Source organism: Leptopilina heterotoma, unplaced genomic scaffold, assembly GCF_015476425.1.
Source record: "Leptopilina heterotoma isolate Lh14 unplaced genomic scaffold, ASM1547642v1 Lhet_60, whole genome shotgun sequence".
NCBI lineage: Eukaryota > Metazoa > Arthropoda > Insecta > Hymenoptera > Figitidae > Leptopilina > Leptopilina heterotoma.
In genome coordinates this window covers 5,376,317-5,394,091 of record NW_025111138.1, presented here as the reverse complement: position 1 = coordinate 5,394,091, position 17,775 = coordinate 5,376,317, and the positions used below count along the sequence as shown (strand labels likewise).

The 17,775-nt window shown below is 23.9% G+C and overlaps 2 protein-coding genes across 2 annotated transcripts; one reads left to right on the top strand and one right to left on the bottom strand.

Annotated features, from left to right (window-relative positions):
* The first annotated feature begins 760 nt into the window (after positions 1-760).
* Positions 761-16,021, top strand: LOC122509487 (nuclear autoantigenic sperm protein-like). Its single transcript, XM_043623606.1, has 3 exons — positions 761-995; positions 11,663-13,183; positions 14,871-16,021. Exons 2-3 carry the CDS (start codon positions 11,663-11,665, stop codon positions 15,576-15,578), a joined length of 2,229 nt encoding a protein of 742 aa, XP_043479541.1. The 5' UTR covers positions 761-995; the 3' UTR covers positions 15,579-16,021.
* On the bottom strand, positions 2,444-9,541 carry LOC122509488. Its single transcript, XM_043623607.1, has 5 exons — positions 9,094-9,541; positions 8,781-9,008; positions 4,486-4,593; positions 4,024-4,161; positions 2,444-3,097 (listed from the first exon to the last, which is right to left on the bottom strand). The coding sequence occupies exons 1-5, from the start codon at positions 9,170-9,172 to the stop codon at positions 2,838-2,840; spliced, it is 813 nt and encodes a 270-aa protein (XP_043479542.1). The 5' UTR covers positions 9,173-9,541; the 3' UTR covers positions 2,444-2,837.
* Positions 16,022-17,775: the final 1,754 nt, after the last annotated feature.

Genomic DNA, 17,775 nt, shown 5'->3' with positions numbered 1-17,775 from the left:
TTTTTGTTTTCTTATTAATTTAATTATTTTTTTTAAATTATTTATTTACTTATTTGTTTATTTTAATTACTTATTTGTTTAATTAATTCTTTATTCAATAATTTATTTACTCATTTATTTATATATTTACTCATATATTTACTTTTTTATTTACTTATTTATTTACCCATTTATTTACTTATTTATTTACAAAATAAATAAGTGAACAACTAAATAATCAAAGAAATAAATAAGTACAAAAAATAAGTAAATAATATTAACTTATTTATTTATCCATTTATTTACATATTTACTTTGCTCACTTGTTTATTTACCCATTTATTCTATTCTAAACGTTTTTTGAATTCAAAAACTCCCGCTTTACCACATTTGCCCTGCAATTAATTTGCGAAAAAACCGCCAAACACTGTGAACAGGGCATAATTCAAAGGGCTACCAAAATTAGGCACAAAAAGAACTACTTGTTTCTTACAATTTTGCCAACATGACAGCAAAGAATAACAAGGCGGTTTAATTTCTAAATAAATAAATTAATTACCGAAAAATACTACTTATTTACCACTTACTTGCTTTTAATTCCGATTTACCAGTGCATTAATTTCTCAATTAATATTGAATTCATAAATATTATTTTATTTTTAACATTTTTTATGCACTTTAAAAAAATTCCTTTTTCAAATTTAATCCTGCCATCTAGTGCTGGCAATATGTAAACAAATGACTTGCGCAGATTAAAACAAGTTTTTGCGCGCAGTTATAGGGGTCATTGCGCGGTTAAACACTTTGCAAAGAACATTTACCGGTTAAACAAGGCAAAGCATTGCAGCTCAGTTTTCATTCTTAAGTAAATCATCAATTGTAGGAGTCCTCAAATTGCCTGGATCTTCAATTCAGCGGGGAAAACTTGGAATTTTCCATTGAGTACGGATCAAGTTGGACGAAAAGTAATTATCTGTTATACTTCAGAATAATCTTTTCACAGGCGGAATTCAACGGTAAGTTTCCATTATGATTATTCTCTTTGTAGAAAAAATGCTTTGCTATTTTAAATATATTGTTTTAGTTCTAAGTCGAAAGAAGCCGATTTAAATATTGTTAATTACAGATTAACTGTATTAATAATGTTGATAAAATGTTGACGCTTAAATTGCACTTGGTGTGTCGACATTTTCGACATTTGATCACGTTTGCTTTCTTTTTTTCTTTTGCACAAATTATTGTATAAAGGAAAATGAAAAATTGTTGCATTTTACGAGAAAAGAGTAATTCTCGCATTATTTTCTTGAAAATGTCTTTGTAGATTGTTTTATTTCCTCTAAAATTGATATAATCGGTAAATTCGTCAAAATGTGCCTCCTCCATTTTGTAGGTTATGTTCACCATTTCATAGGCGGGAAATTCTTTCGAATTCAAATTTTTTAAATGCAAGAACTTAGGTAATTTCTGAATGAACTAATTTTGTTTAGAAAAAATAATTTTATTTAAAAAAGTGAGTTAGTAAATTAATTTAAATTTTTTAATTACTTAATTTTAACGTAATTTTTAATTATGAATTTGAAATTTAATTTTATTGTGAAGGAAATATGAAAAGTATCGAAGTTTTTGAAATCTTGTAAATTGTATTTATATTGAAGGTTAAAAGGAGACAAGAAATATTTCTATATTTTTATTTTCTATTTCTATTTCAACTTCAGTACAAGGCATTTTGAATTTCACAAATATTATTTTTGTAGAAAAGCATTTTGCGAATAATATCAACTAATTAATCAGTCTAATGAAAGCACAAGGTTTAGTATTTACAAATTTGTCGAAGCTTAAAATAATTTACATTATAAATACAGTCATTGGCTTCATAGAAAATTTTACAATCAAGTATTGCAATTTTATTGAACTTTAATTAAATATTATTATAGTAATAATATTTAACGATAACATGGTAATATTTACACAAGTTTCGGTTATATTTTCTACTTTAACTAATATATGCTATTTTTTGTTGTTGTCTGCTAATTAAAATTTACAAATGCATTTAATTCCTTTCTTTTAAATTTGTGCTTGTAAAAAATACATTTTTCGCACATTATCACAAAGCTTTTGCGCATTTACAAAAATGCAAATTAGTTTTGCTAAAAAATATTTTTCGATTATTTATTATTATATATAGAAAAAGTGTAAAGTGCAAAAGCATCTTGTAAATATTCTCAGTATTCTCTCGTTTATTCAGTGTGTAACTAAATAAGAAAATGTTTTTCTAAAAAAATATGTTCAATTCTTTAAAAAAAATATCTAAATGAATTTTTAAAAAAAATTAATGAGAATATTTTATTCGTAGAATATTCTAATTTTGTAATTTAATATTCTGTAATCAATGTTTTGAAAAAAAAAATCATTTTTCTTTACAGTTGAGAATTTTATTTTTACTTTAGAATTTTTTGAGTTAAATGATATGTGAATCGTTTTATTATTTTAGAAATTTGTCAAAGGAAATTATTTATCTATTGAAATTGAATGAATTAATTAGAAATACTTTGTGCATTTATTGTATCGAAATTATTTCGTCATTCATGGTTCGCATATTATTTGAAAAATATTGTTCGTTATTTGTTCATCGACTCATAATAATAGTGACAGAAATAAAAATAATAATAACACTAGTAATTATAATAAATAATAATTATTATAAATTATAATATCTAACATTAATAATAATAATAATATTAATTGAAGAAAAATAATAATGAAAATAATGTCAGTAGTAATAATAAAAATAATAACAGTAACAATAATAATAGCATTAAAAAAGAAATTGAAATTTAAACCTGAAAGGTTTCCCTTTGCTACGCGAACATAATAGATATTGGACTGAATCTCATGATTTTGCTGAGTAAAATCCAAGCAACAGATGCAAGAGAACAAAGAGTCACTCCACCCCATCCGAAATCCATGCTCCATGAGGTTTTGAAGATTCTCGCTTTTAGAATATTTCGTGGTACAGAACCACCTATCACTCCATCTTCTGGTCCATTAAAAATTCTTGGATTTCGATCTTGTGCTCTTTTGTAATGAATTATTGTCAATGTAAAAAGTGCAAAAGTGGCTGCAAAAAAATAGAAATTTAATTTAATTTTCACTTTAATTTTTGCTTTTTTATTACTTTCTATATATATTTTCTATTTTTTAGTCTATTTTCTGTTTTTTATTTATTTTTGAATTTATTTATTTTTTTATTTATAGGTAATCTATTTTATTTCATTTCTTTTTGAAATTTATTTTTCATCTTCTTACTATTCTTTTATTTATTTTCTCCTAATTTATTTTTTAATTCTTTTTTATTTATTCTTTAGATTTTTTTAAATTTATTTTTCAATTCCTTTTTTTTCTTTGCTTTTTTTAAATTTGTTTTTCAATTACTTTTTATTTTTTAATTTAAAAACAAATTTTTTTTTATTTATTAATTAGCTATATTCTTGTCGATTTCAGTATAATTCAAAACAATTTCTCTATTCAGGTGAATAATGAAAATTTTATTTATTTCCACAAAAGGTCAAATTAAATTTCACCGAAACAAAAATTCAGTATTTGTGAAATCAAAACAAGTAAAAATTTTTAAATATTTCAATAGAGAATTGTTTCCCTTTCGAAAAAAGTAATCTATATAGTAAGAACAATTATTTTGTTGCTTAAAACTTAACTATTTAATTTAGTTTGTTTTTGATTACAATTTATTTTATTTTCTCATTTTTGAAATTTCTATTTTTTTATTTTCTATGACTTTTTTATGACTTTTTTTATTTTCTATTTTATTATGTTTATATATTAATATAGTATTAACAATCGTAGAAAAATAAAATCTATTTTATTATTTCCTTAATTTAATTGTAAATTAGAATTCAATTTCAACAAAAATTTCAACAAAAAAAAAAACTCAGGAAATAACAGATTTTAAGAAAAAAGAAATAAAATAAATAGAGCAAGTAATTTAAAACAAAGATAATCTAATTTTCTATAAAATATATAACTCACCAGCCAAAAGGTACATTACACCAGTAACAAGAACAGCTGATATTTGATGTCGGCACAATCCAAATGAGCCAACCAAAACAGCAGTGCCAAGAATTATCAGGCAAACCAATGAACAGGAAATACTCAAATTTTGCATGCCTGAAATTGACGTAAATATTTTTTAAACATTCGGCAATTTTAGTTCATAATTCTTTTTTCAAAAAGAACTATTTTTTTATTTACAAAGAAATTTGTTTAAATCTTTGATTTTTTTTATTTACTTATTATTATTAACATTATTATTACTATTATAATTATTATTCTTATAATTTTTATTATTTTTTTTGTTATAATTATTCTCATTCTTATTTTTCGTATTATTTAATCGTTTATTTATTTATTTATTTACAGTAGAAACGGGAAGTCAATGGGAAAAAAACCACACAATAATTAATAAACGTTAATAATAAATTATTAGCTTACGATTTTGCCAAACAGCTCTCATTTCCTCGTGAGCCTCATCAGGATATAAATAATTAATACATCTTTCTTGTGGAAAGCCTATTCGTTCTAAAAGACGAATTTCCTCATCTGAAATATAATTTTTTTTGCTACATTAAAGTGTGCGGGAGGAAGAAATTTTCTTTTCGCGATAAATGTGAGAAGGTATCATAGAGGTCATAAGTGAAACATTTTGTGAGAAGTAAATTCAACAATCGGGTAATAATAAATCTTCTCCTTGGTGGGTGGAAATCGATCGAAAATTCCCGAGTTCACTAGGTCTAGGTTAAAATGAACGCTTCTTTATTTTTTTTCCTAAAAACTCTTCATTTATCATTTCGTTCGTTTTTAAAATCCCAAACTCATTATTTCTCGTATTACCCGCTTCATTGCAAAACTCTTTACGACTTCAATTCTATTCTTCACAATACTATTTTTATTCGATTATTATTTTCACTGAAGATTATTTTTTGGAAATTTTCTTTTCAACTCATTTTTATTTATTTATTTGCTCAGTTTATTTGATCTATTCCTCTTATTTTGTTAGTTCTATTTTATTTATTGTATTTGTTTTATTTATTCTATTTTATTTTATTTTTTAATCAATTTTTTTTATTCTATTCTTTTATTCTACTTATTTTATTTATTCTATTCTTTTTATTCCATTAGATTTATTTATTCCTTTTTATTTACTCAATTTATTTTATTTTTTATTTTTCATTTATTTCTGTTTTCAAAGTTTAGTTTGAAAAATTTTTTGAAAATCAATTTTTATTTCTTAATTTTTAGTTTTAAAAACAAATTTTTATTTTGTTATTTTTAAATAATTTGATATTTAATTTTATGTGCAATCACACTCTGAGTAAATTTATGTTTTGATATTAAAGCAGAATTAATTGTATGCATTGTTTGAAAGTTTCCAAGTATGAAAATTAATTTCGATTTTGTGTCTAAATTATATTTTGAAGAAGGACAAGAGACGATAGAATCATAATGACTCTATTAATTTAATAATTCATTTCCAACGTCTATTAAATTTCATGCTGCTCAATTACTAATTAGAATTTTGTTAGTAAAAAAGTACAATAAGAAAAATAATTAATAGAAAAGTAAAATGAAAGGAAATAATAGTAAAAGAAATAGAAATTAAATAATTAGAAATAAAAGAAGTAGAAATAAATGAAATGGAAATTAAATAAATAAAAATGATGCAAATAATAATAAAACAAATAGAAACAGAAATAAAACAAAAAATAAAATAAATAGAAACAAAAGAAATAAAATAGAAAAAATAAGAAAAATTCAATATAATAAGATATTTTTCTTATTATATGAAAGTTTTTTATTAATTATTATTAATTTTTTTTAATTAATTTGATTAATTCTTTTTTAATTTAGTTTTTTATTAATAGAAAAAATCTTGTGTTAAAAAATTTATTGCTTGAATACAGAAAATTTTAAATCAGAGAAATTAAAAAGATTAGAATTTAAAAACAATCTTGAAATTTTATCAACAGAATATTAAATTGTATAAAGAATTTCTTTTTTTATAATTCCTAATTGATTTGCATAAGTCATAAAGAATTTTGATTTGGTTCATATTGTTGTGTTTATAATTTAAAAACTATTGTAGAAAATGCTAATAGGCAATAATAACTCGTGCTTGGCGTGGTAAAGAACCATAAAATCTGCCTTTGAATACTAAAAACCTTTAAAAACTAATTCAACGAAACTTGTCTTCTCTGTATTTTACTCGTATATCGACTCGACAAATTGCATTTAATTTTTTTTTTCATTTCCTTTCATCTTAAATATATCACACGTATGTTTTTTTTCTCGATTTTTTTTCAACTCTTTTATATCTTCATTATTTTTACATTTTTTTATTTTAATAGTTAAGAAACAAAAATTTACTCTCGCTTCCGTTTGATAATTGAAAAAAATAAAAAAAAACAAAAACAATAGAAACTGACAAAATAAAATAAATTAAAAATTATCATGAATTTTATTTACTGTTTATAAATAGATTAAATGGTAAATTATTAAATAAATATTTTATTAGATATTGATTTTACTCAAAAAGAATAAAAATAAATAAAATTTTCTAGTTTTCATTTAGAGAGAAAGAGAGACAAGTAATAAATACAATAATTATTTTACTATTTACTTTACTTGCAAAAAATAAAAATAAATAAAATATTCAATTTTTCCTTTAGAGAAAAAAGACTATTTTAGTATTTATTTTACTTATAGAAAAAACAAAAATAAGAAAAATGTTCCATTTTTCATTTCGAGAGAAGGAAAAAGAGACAATTTAAACGAACAATGTGTAAATATTATGAGAAAAGATTTTTATTCACATAAAGTTAAGTTAATGTGGGATCAAGAGAAAAAATTTGAATCACGTTTTCTATTAACTTTGACATATTATTTTCCGACAATGTGACAGAGAATAAATTTTTCTTTCACACATTTACTTTAGAAAATGTGTTCATTTGTTCCAGTTCAAGTGTACTTTATAAAATATGATTTAGTTCACCAAGGAAAATATTTGAACCTTTGTTCAAATATTTTTTTGTTAATTGAAAGAAGATTAAAGTCTTTTTTTCGTTTTTACTCGGCGATACAATTTTTGTTGTTCTAATTTTAATAATTATTAGCGTAAAGTTGAGAAAAAAAACTCATTTTGTAAATTTATAAATTATAATACAAGGAACATTTTATCTCCATTTCTATAATAGATATTTCTCGCATCGATTTTCCATTAATCTTGAATTTATACTCCCGCGAAATTGAGTTATAAAAACTGAAACTGTCCACTTTGTATTAGAATTGAAAGTTTTGATCCAATTCCAGAAAAGTTGAACCTTTTTTATTAAAATATTTTCCGCTATTGAAAAAATTTAGAAAAATTGAATATTTTCCATTAAAATATTTTTTAATATTGAAAAACTTTAGAAACCTTGAATATTTTTCATTAAAATATTTTTTAGTATTGAAAAAATTTAGAAAAGTTGAATATTTTCCATTGAAATATTTTCCGTTAAAATATTTTTCACTATTGACAAAATTTAGGAAAATTGAATAATTTTCATTAAAATATTTTCCACTATTGAAAAAATTTAGAAAAATTGAATATTTTTTAGTATTGAAAAAAAATTGGAAATATTGAATATTTTCCATTAAAATATTTTTCACTATTGACAAAATTTAGGAAAATTGAATAATTTTCATTAAAATACTTTCCACTATTGAAAAAATTCAAAAAAACTTATTACTAAGCATGAGGTAATTGAAAAAGTAAAATTAATTTCCATTGATTTCATTCTAATTTAATTTATTTTATTTTTGCAGGAGAGGAGAATTTCTTTTAATATAGAAATTTAGAGATGTATTGTTTTTGGAGAAATTAATTTAAGACGGAAAAAGACGGGAGGATTATGTAATTTAAGGCATGTGCTCGTCGTATAATTTAGAGATTCTAATCGTCTGGTCGATATTTACTACTGTCAGAGTCAAGGCGCTTGCAAGAAATTCTTTTCTAAGCTTTCGCCTGTGTCAAAAGTTTCACATCTACACACGAATCTTCACAAAAAGCCTTCAACATTGTATGCGTATTCCCTTAACCTTCCCGAAATGAAATTGACGTGAATGCCAGTAATGAACTTTTGAACCTGAACTTTAAAGCTCACGGCACTATTCTGATCAGCAGTATTCTAAAAGTTCTTCCTTTTTTCAATACTTTTAATAATTTAAAATCTTCTTTTGGAAATTTTTTCCTTTTAATTTTTACATTTAATACGGAGACAGTTTAAATATTGTCTCACTTTTTTTACTGTAATTAAACTGTTCCAATTTTTTTTTTTTTGAATTTTGTAAAATTTCCAGTTATTTTTCATTTTCGAAAAAGTAATTCAGAAGAAAAGTTTTATTTTTTTTCCGTTTTGCAAAAACTAAACATTTTTTTTCATTTCTGGGAATTTTGTAAAATTTTCTGTAATAATTCTAGTTTTTTTTTATTTTCGAAAAAGTATTTGAGAATCAGTTTAATTTTTTGTTTTGCAAACACTGTCAACTATTTTTTTTATTTTTGTAATTTTTGTAAAATTGTATTTTTCATTTTCGAAAAAGTAATTAAAAAGAAGAGTTTAATTTTTTTCCTTTTTGCAGACTCTTATTTTTTTTGTAGATTTTTTAAAAATTTCTAGTTATTTTGCATTTTTGAAAAAGTATTTGAGAAGCAGTTTAATTTTTCTGTAAACACTGTGAAAACTTACCACTGAGTGATACACACATTGTCCATATTCCGCCGTGCATTGGAACCAAAAATGCGTGCTTTTTTTGAAAGCGCTGAAAGCTCCCGTGAACAGGTAATGCCTCGAGCATGGCAACTTTACCGTCCAAATACCACGTGGGATTTATATTTGCCTGGGATATTTCGTCCCTATTCCATTCGACTTCCTCCCAATAATCGGACATAATTGCCGCACACAACATCCCAGTTGCTAAAAATTTTAGTAAAAAGAAAAAATCTCTAAGAAAATCCTTTTCTTTTTTTTTCATTTTTGGAATTTAAATCGAAATATTTACCTGCAAAAGTAAGAGTGAGAGTGCAAAAGAGAAAAATGAGACGTGGTGCTGGAGCCCTGGGTACACGTGTTGTCTCCATTTTTCTAATTGTACCCAGGCGCGTGATGAAAAAAAAAATTGCACCTGTTTTGAATTTACTACTCTCGGTACAAATTTCAAATGTACACTAACTCCATGAACGGGAAGTTCGCCACCCTGTGTACTGGTAGCATGGACGCCCTCTGCGTCGCGTCGACGCTTTTGAATCGATGATATTTTCCTCGCCCCCCTCACCTATTTTGGATGCTGCAGATAATAGGAATTTTTTTCTTGTCCCCAATTCTCTTTTTTAAAGAATAATTTTTATTTTCCATGGGGGAAGAGATTTTTGATACTCTTTCAGTACTTTTCATATGGAAGAGATTTTCAGGCTTTACACTCAATTATTTCCTACTTTTTTTACGATTTGCAACTATTTGAAAACTTTTTTTAGATAATTGTGATATTAAAAAATATTTTTTTGGGGGGAATTTAAATTCGCTAAAAATTGAAATAAAAAAATTATTCTCCAAAATTTTAATAAAACTCTCAAAATCAATTATTTATTATTTCAATTATTTTCAAGAAATTTTCGAAATTCAATTACTTTCAATATGTAGTATTTTAATAAATAAAGTTGTTCTCCAAAATTCAATTATTTTCAAAAAAATTGTATAACATTTTTGACAAAATTTCAATTATATTCAAAAATTTTCTTCAATTCAATGATTTTCAATTTAATTTAAATTTAATTATTATCAAAAATTTGAATAAAATTTTATATAAGTAATGAAAATGGTAAGAATTCAATTATTCTCATAAATAATAAAATTTTTCTTTGGAATTCAATTGTTTTCAAAAATTTTAATTAAATTCTCGAAAAAATTATAATAAAATTTTGTATAGAAAATCAATTATTTTCAATAAAATTTTAATTAAATTCTCGAAAACATTGTAATAATTCAATTATTCTCATGAATAATAAAATTCTTCGCTGGAATTCATTTATTTTCAAAAATAATAAAAAACTTTAGATAAATTCAATTATTTTAAATACAATTTTAATAAAATTCTTCACAGAAATTCAATTATTTTCAAAAATAATAAAATTTTCACAAGAATTCAATGATTTAAAATCCAATTTTCATAATATTTTTCAAACAAAATTAATTTGTATTTAAAAAAAAGTTTTATAAAATTCTTCACAAAAATTAAATTATTTTCATAAATAAGAAAACTTATCGCAGAATTTTAATTATTTTTTAAAACAATTTAAAATAAATTCTCCGAAAAATGTAATTATTCTTAAAAATTTTATTAAAATTCCTCCATCAAATTCCATTATTTTAATAAATTTTGATAAAATTCGTTATAAAAATTCAATTTTAAGAAATATTTAATTATTCAATAAATTATTTATTTTTTATATTTAAATAATTAAATTCTCGTAGAACTTTTTAATAAGAATTGATATAAAAATGAATTTCAGTTAGAATTTTAGATAATAATTGAATACTAAAAATGTTTTACTATGAATTTCCAGAAATAATTAAATTTCAAAAGATTTTTAAACTGAAATCCTTGAAAATAAATATTTCCATATTTATGGAATAAAATTTATTCAATATTTTTTAATATAATTTAATTTAGAAATTATGAAAAAATTCGTCTTTTGAAAAATTGTATTTAAAAATTTTAAAGAAAAAGTTAAATTCTGGTAAACAATTCAAAAAGATTGAATTATATTTCTAATTTTATTTGAAAATTTTTGTCAAATATAATTTAAATACATAAATTTTATTATTTAAAGAATTTTTTTCTACTTTTAAAAATTATTTTTAAATATAATTGTATTTTTGAAGATTTTTAAATTGAAATTTAAAAAATTTAGAATTTAAGTTATTAGCAGTATAAGAAAAAAACGTAAATAATTTTAATGAAAATTAGAAAAAAGTCAGGGAAATAAAATGCAGAATCAATTTTTTGTTATTTTTGTGAATCATCTAAAACGAACTTTTTTTAGTTGTTAAATTTAATTCTTTAATAGCTACTTTTTGACTATTTTTTCGATCTTAAAGCTACTTTTTAAAATATTTTTAAAAAATTAATTATCGAGTGCGAAACCTGGATTTTTTAAACTCTTCCTGAATTTTTCTGTAATTTATATTCTAGAAACACATCTGATCTCAACGGGACCAAAGTGAGAATTAGACGTAGAAACAAATGCGAAATTACTGTTAAGAAGGAAATTTTCAATTACGAATTTTTCACAATTCGAAAAATTGATTTATTCCGAAAGAAGAATATTCCAGTTTCTCGAATGATTCTAATGGAAAAATTACAATTACAATTGCAATTACAAAAATAATCGCAATAAATAAAAAAGAAATCAGCATTAAAATATATTTAGAAATATTAATATTATCAAATACAATCTTTCGAAGCTATTAAAGTAATAACAATATTAATTGTAAAAAAAATTACAAAAATAATTTCTAATTTAGTAAAATTGCGAAAAAATAGTAAAATTAATGGAAAAACTTTTTTCCAGATGGCTGACGCGTCAGAAAAGACTCCTCTCGATGCAGCATCAGCGCTATCGCTGGGAAAACGTCACCTGTTGGTGTGCGACTACAACAATGCCGTAAATACTTTGGTCCAAGCTCTGGAACTCCTCGTCAAGGATCATGGCGATCGTGCTGACGAATTGGCCGAACCCTATTTACTTTATGGACGTGCACTTCTTGGCCTAGCGCGAGAGGAGAGCAACGTATTGGGTGCCGGTGTCCCTGGCAACGATTCCGACGAGGAGGATGAGGCCGAAGAAGATGAGGATGGCGATGAAGAGAAGAGCGACGAAAAGGACTCCAATGATGAAAAGAGCGAAACAACTGAAAAGCAAGAGAAAGAAACTACTCCCAAAGACAATATTTCCGAAAGTAAAAACGAAATAGCTGAGAATAATGACGAAAAAATGGAAAGCGATGAAACTAAAGAAAAAACCGAAACTGTTGAGAAGGAGAAAAAAGAGGAAGTCACTGAAAATAATAAAAGCGAAGTAGCAGAAGATAAAATGGAAGTCACTGCTGAAACTGAGGAGAAAAAAGAAAGTCCTGAAACTAATAACAAAAGCGAAATAACCGAAAATGATAAAATGGAGGTGACTGAAGAAGTGGAGAAGAAAGAAACCACTGAAACTAAAGAAGAAAGCAAAGTAACAGAAGAAAAGGAGAAAATGGAAGTAACCGAGGAAGAGAACAAGAAAGAAGTCACCACCGAGGTAGAGAAGGACAAAAAGAGTGAGAAAACAGAAGAAAACAAAAAAGAAGAGAAGAAAGAAGAAACGAAAACGGAAGAGAAAAAGGTTAAAGAAGAAGAGAAGAAAACGGAGGAGAAAGAAGTGAAAGACGAAAAGAAAGCGGAAACAAAAACGGAAGAGAAAGAGAATGGAGTAAAAGAAGAGGAAAAGAAAACGGACGAGAAAGAAGTGAAAGGAGAAAAGAAAACGGAAACGAAAACAGAAGAGAAAGAAAAAGAAGTGAATAAAGACGAAAAGAAAACGGAAGAGAAAGAGGTTAAAGAAGGAGAGAAGAAAATGGAAGAGAAAGAAGTGAAGGACGAAAAGAAAGCGGTGGAGAAGACAGAACAGAAGGAAGTGAAGGAAGAGGAGAAGAAAACGGAAGAAAAACAGGAAGTTAAGGAAGACGAAAAGAAGACTGAAGAGAAAAAGGAAGTTTCGAAAAAAGAGACGAAAAACGAAGTTGCTGAGAAGGCAGCCGATGAATCGAAGAATTCCGAAATGGAGACTGATGCTCAGGAATCAAAGAAAGAGAATAATAAAACAGACGAGCAAAAAGTCGAGGAATCGAAACAAGAGGTAGAAAAAAAGGCTGATGATTCAACACCAAAAGTTGATGGAAAGGAGGAGAAGACTGTAGAAAATAGTACAACAAAATCAACGGATGAGGCTGTTCCTAGTTCGAGTAAGGTGACCACCAATGGAGAATCTTCCGCTGAAAATGACAGTATGATGGAGAATGGAGAGGACGACGAAGAAATTGACAATCTCCAGGTAAATTCATTTAAAAATTGACTGAAATAAAAATTCCCCTTTTTTAGGAACTGAGTAATATGCATCAAAATTAGTTTTAATTATTTTTTATTTATTAATTTTAGTTATTTTTAATTGATTTTAAATTAAAATTGGCTTAATTAAATTTAATAAAATTGATATAATTATGAAAGAAATTTTACAAAAGAATAGATATTGAATTTATTTTAATATTTACAGAATAATTAATCATTGAATCGAGATTTGTTTAGTTCCTTCAAAATTAATTTCGATCACAGTCTCTCTCTCTCTCTTGACTTTCAATAAGATTGTGTAACATATTTGAAAAATAATAATCACAATATAAATAACTAATATTTTGTTTCTTATGAAAACCTCAAGATATATACAAGAGGAATTGAAAATAAATTTTATCTTGTTTTCAAACACTATATCACCTGTATAAATAGTTTTCGAGAGAAGAATAGCGATAAGATAGTGTTCAAAAATTTGCTCTCTCTCTCTTTGTTTTTCAAACACTCGCGAAAATTGTTTTACCTTCAAAAATAATTTATATTATATATTTTTTTCTTGGAAATTAAAATCATAAATCATTTTAACTCGATATAAAAATTTGTGGATCATTTGATTCACAAATTTTTAAAATGTTTTGAACGTTCAAATAAAAAATATCTTTTTTATTAAAGATATTTCAAAAATAATAATGAATTCAACTTTTAGAATATTTTAAGATTTTTGAAAAATTTTAATAATTCAAATTCTTCTGAAATTAGATAAATTTTTTAATATATATTTCATTAATTATTAAAAATAATGGATTCATAAAAGAATTAGGTACAATTAAAAACACTAAAGAAAAATTGAATTTTGAAAAGGTTTCAAATTGAAATCTTTGAAACTTTGAATTATTCATTGTTTCAACTAACAATTCTGTAGAATTATTTTTTTTTTGAAAAAGTTTTAATTTTTTTTCGGAAATTATTTGAATTTTTTATTTTCTAATATATATTTATTTGAAGAATTTTTGAATAATCGAAATTTTTGGTAATATCGAATTATAAACCAACAGATTTGAAAATTCTTAAAGAACTTTTTAAAAAATTACATATTAAAAAGAAATGATTTAAAGAATAATTTTAGTTGAAAATTCTAGAAAATAATAATTAAATTGAAATGATGAAAATAATTTTGAAAAAGTTACAGTAACAATATTTTTATAATATAAAATTATAATTTTATCGCTCGTCAATCTTTAATAATTATAAAGCATGAAGATATCAATCAATTCGAGTCGAAGACTCAAAGTGATCGCTATCTTGATATTTAATAAAAGTTTTGTTATAAGTTATTAAATTTCAAAAGATTTGAATTTGAAATTTTTAAAAAATCTTAATTCTTGTGTAAACATAATAATGATTTAATATTTATTTAAGAATGAAATTATTGATGTTTACGAAGTTTCCCAATTATAGAAATTCGTAAATAAATGAAATAGAAAATTTTTTTGACTATCTTATCATTTTTAGAATGAATCAAAATTTTTTTTGAAGTCAGGGAAAAAGTCAAAATTTTGTCTGAAAATAAGGGAAAAATCAGGAAAAATGAAAATTAAATTTTTGTAGCGTCCCTAATTTTAAGTTCTCAATTTAATGCAATAATTAATAATAAATTTTCTGTTTAATTAAAGGTCGCTTGGGAAGTGCTCGATCTCGCAAAATTAATAATCCTTAAACGTGGACCATCGGGCTGGAAATTATTAGCGGAAGCTCACAGATTACTCGGCGAAGTGGCCATTGAAGGTGGTAATGCAATTGGTGCAATGACCGATTTCGAAGCGTGTTTAGATTTATTACAAAAAATTGAACCCTGCGAACCACGAGCAATTGCCGAAATTTATTATCAACTTGGTTTGGCTTACGCCTATACAAATGAATTTGACACGAGTATTGAAAAATTCCAAGAGGCAAGTTCAATTCTCGAATCAAGAATCAAGGAACTCGAATTAATCACCGAACCACCAAAATCCGACGATCCATTCTACACAATTGAAGGTGAAATCAAAGAACTCAAGGAATTATTACCGGAAATTGGTGAGAAAATATCCGATATGAAAGACGCAAAACAGGAGGCATGCAAACGTATTATTGAAAATATTCGCGAAAAATCAGCTGCTGGCAGTTGTTCAAATGGCGCAAGTACAAGTTCTGCTGCTACTGCTGCCGCTGCCGTCAATGGTGGCGGTGCATCATCCTCAGGTTCATCATCCTCGTCCTCCGGTCTATCAAAGAAATCAGTCAACGATATTTCCCATCTTATTCGTAAAAAACGCAAACAAGAAGATATGGCCGGCGGCGATGAGAGTTCACCATGCAAGAAACCCTCCACAGTAGAATAATTTTTTTTCAATTTTTAAAAAAACCGTATAAGTATAAAATACAAAAAACAAAAATAAAAATGTATTTTGTATAAATTCCGTACCTCAATTTTTATACGCGATCGTTTTTCTACTCTTTTTTTTAACGAAGAAACATGAGACACTAATGATAAATGTCTCATCGACACAATATATTTTTTTTAATTTTAAAAACAAAACTACGAAATAGTAACTATAAGTCTTAGCCTTAATGTTTTTTTTTTAAATACTCGATTATAACTATTCTTTTTTATTTATTATTCAACGTTCTAGTTCAGCACCAAGTGTGATAATTTTTTTAAATGTCTTTTCTTTTCGTTTTTTTTTCTTCTCTTTTTTAAGAAACGCTGTACTATATCCAGGATATGTAAAACGTTGTAAAACCTCTAAAGGCTGATAATAAAATAATGTTCGTTCTTTTCTAAGTTTATTGCAATTTATTCACACTAGCCGAAACGAAAACATTCGTAAAATTTCAAAATACAATTTTTGATTTTTATTACATATTTTAATAATTAGAAATATAATTTTAATTAATAATATTATAATTATTTTTAAATAATCGTTTTATTACAATTTATTTTTAAATAATTGTAATATTGTAATAATTTTTCGTTCTTGTAACATTTTTATGTTATAAATATATAGTGAATTTTTTTTATATTATAAAGCAACAATACTTTTTCAGTAACAATTTTGTTGGATTGATCCTACAAAATTTTGGACGGATTGATTCTAAAAACTAGATAAGGCAATCATTACATCATTGGACGGAATTTTATGCTGTCAGAAGATCGCAAATTATAAAACTTTATAAGTTTTTATAAATTTTTGCAAATATTTTTCTTTTGCGCAATTTTAGATATGAATGTAAATTTATTGAATTTTCGTATAATTCTATCAGGCCTCGGATGATGTGACTTTTTTTCTTCTACTTTCAAAAAATGCGACTTTCTTCGACTTCTTTTACTAAAATGCGATTTTGAATTTAATAATTTTTTTTTTTTTGCATTTTGCGAATAAATACTACTTGAATTCATTTTTTCATCTTAAAGTTTTCAAAAAATGAAAAGTTACAATATTCCAATTTTTACAAAATACGAATTTTTGTAAATACAAAAATTATTCAAAATAAAATTGATTTAGAAAACAATTTGTATTAAAAAAATTCTGCAAAATAATTAGATTAGATTAGATAAATTAAAGTTTAAATTTTTAGAAAATAATTGAATAATAAAATATTTATATGTAGTAGAGATTTTCAGAATTAATTAAATTTAAAAAGATTTTAAATTGAAGTTTTTGAAGATCTCAATATTGAATAATTAAAATTTTTAATTCTAAACAATTTAGTTCTATGAAAAATTATTATTCAAATATATTCAAATTATATATTATTACTAGTAATTTTTTCGAATATTTCAATAAAATCCATAATTGAAAAATTTTCGAATAATCAAAATTTTTTAGACGTATTTTAAAAGAAATTTCTTTTGTTTTTTTGAATAATTCGATTCTCAAAATTATAAAAAAGAATTTAATTTAAAATTTTAGAAAATAATTGAATTTTTGAGAAGTTACAGTAGAAATTTTTTTACAAATATATAAATTTCAGAAGTTTTAAACTTAAAAATTTTTTTAAATTTCAATTGATGTCAAAGTTCAATTTTATTTAAATACATATTTATTTTTAAAAAAATTAAATTTTTGAATAATTTTAGTAAAAAATTCTAGGAAATAATTGAATTTTGGAAAAGTTCCTGTTATATTTTTTAGTTTCTGAATAATTGAATTTATAAATTCTGAAAATATTTAAATAAACATTTTTTTTACAGATAATTGAATTTACAAAAGTAATTAATTCAAAAATTGTTAGGAAATTGGAAATTTCGACATTTCATTGCAATAAATTTTATATTTTGCTGAATTTTATGACAATTTTCTAAAAATAATCGTGTTTTTGAAGAAAAATGTCAAATGATGTAAAAAAAATGTTTTGAAAATAATTATATTTTAAAAACTTAAATATTTCTTTTAATTTTTTTTAATAATTCAATTTTCAAAGATCTTTCGGAATATTATTAAAAATAATTGATTTATAAAATAATTTGAGTTGAAAATTCTAGAAAATAATTGAATTCTTGAAGTATTCGAGTAGAAATTTTTAGAAATAATTACA

Bases quoted from the DNA above. Each gene is read 5' to 3' on its own strand.
- LOC122509488 (XM_043623607.1), bottom strand. From the start codon at position 9,172: ATGGAGACAACACGTGTACCCAGGGCTCCAGCACCACGTCTCATTTTT. The intron at 9,009-9,093 runs GTAAATATTTCG...TAAAATTTTTAG, and splicing joins TCTCACTCTTACTTTTGCAG to CAACTGGGATGTTGTGTGCG. The intron at 4,162-4,485 runs GTAAGCTAATAA...CGTCAATTTCAG, and splicing joins GAGAGCTGTTTGGCAAAATC to GCATGCAAAATTTGAGTATT.
- LOC122509487 (XM_043623606.1), top strand. From the start codon at position 11,663: ATGGCTGACGCGTCAGAAAAGACTCCTCTCGATGCAGCATCAGCGCTA. The intron at 13,184-14,870 runs GTAAATTCATTT...GTTTAATTAAAG, and splicing joins AAGAAATTGACAATCTCCAG to GTCGCTTGGGAAGTGCTCGA.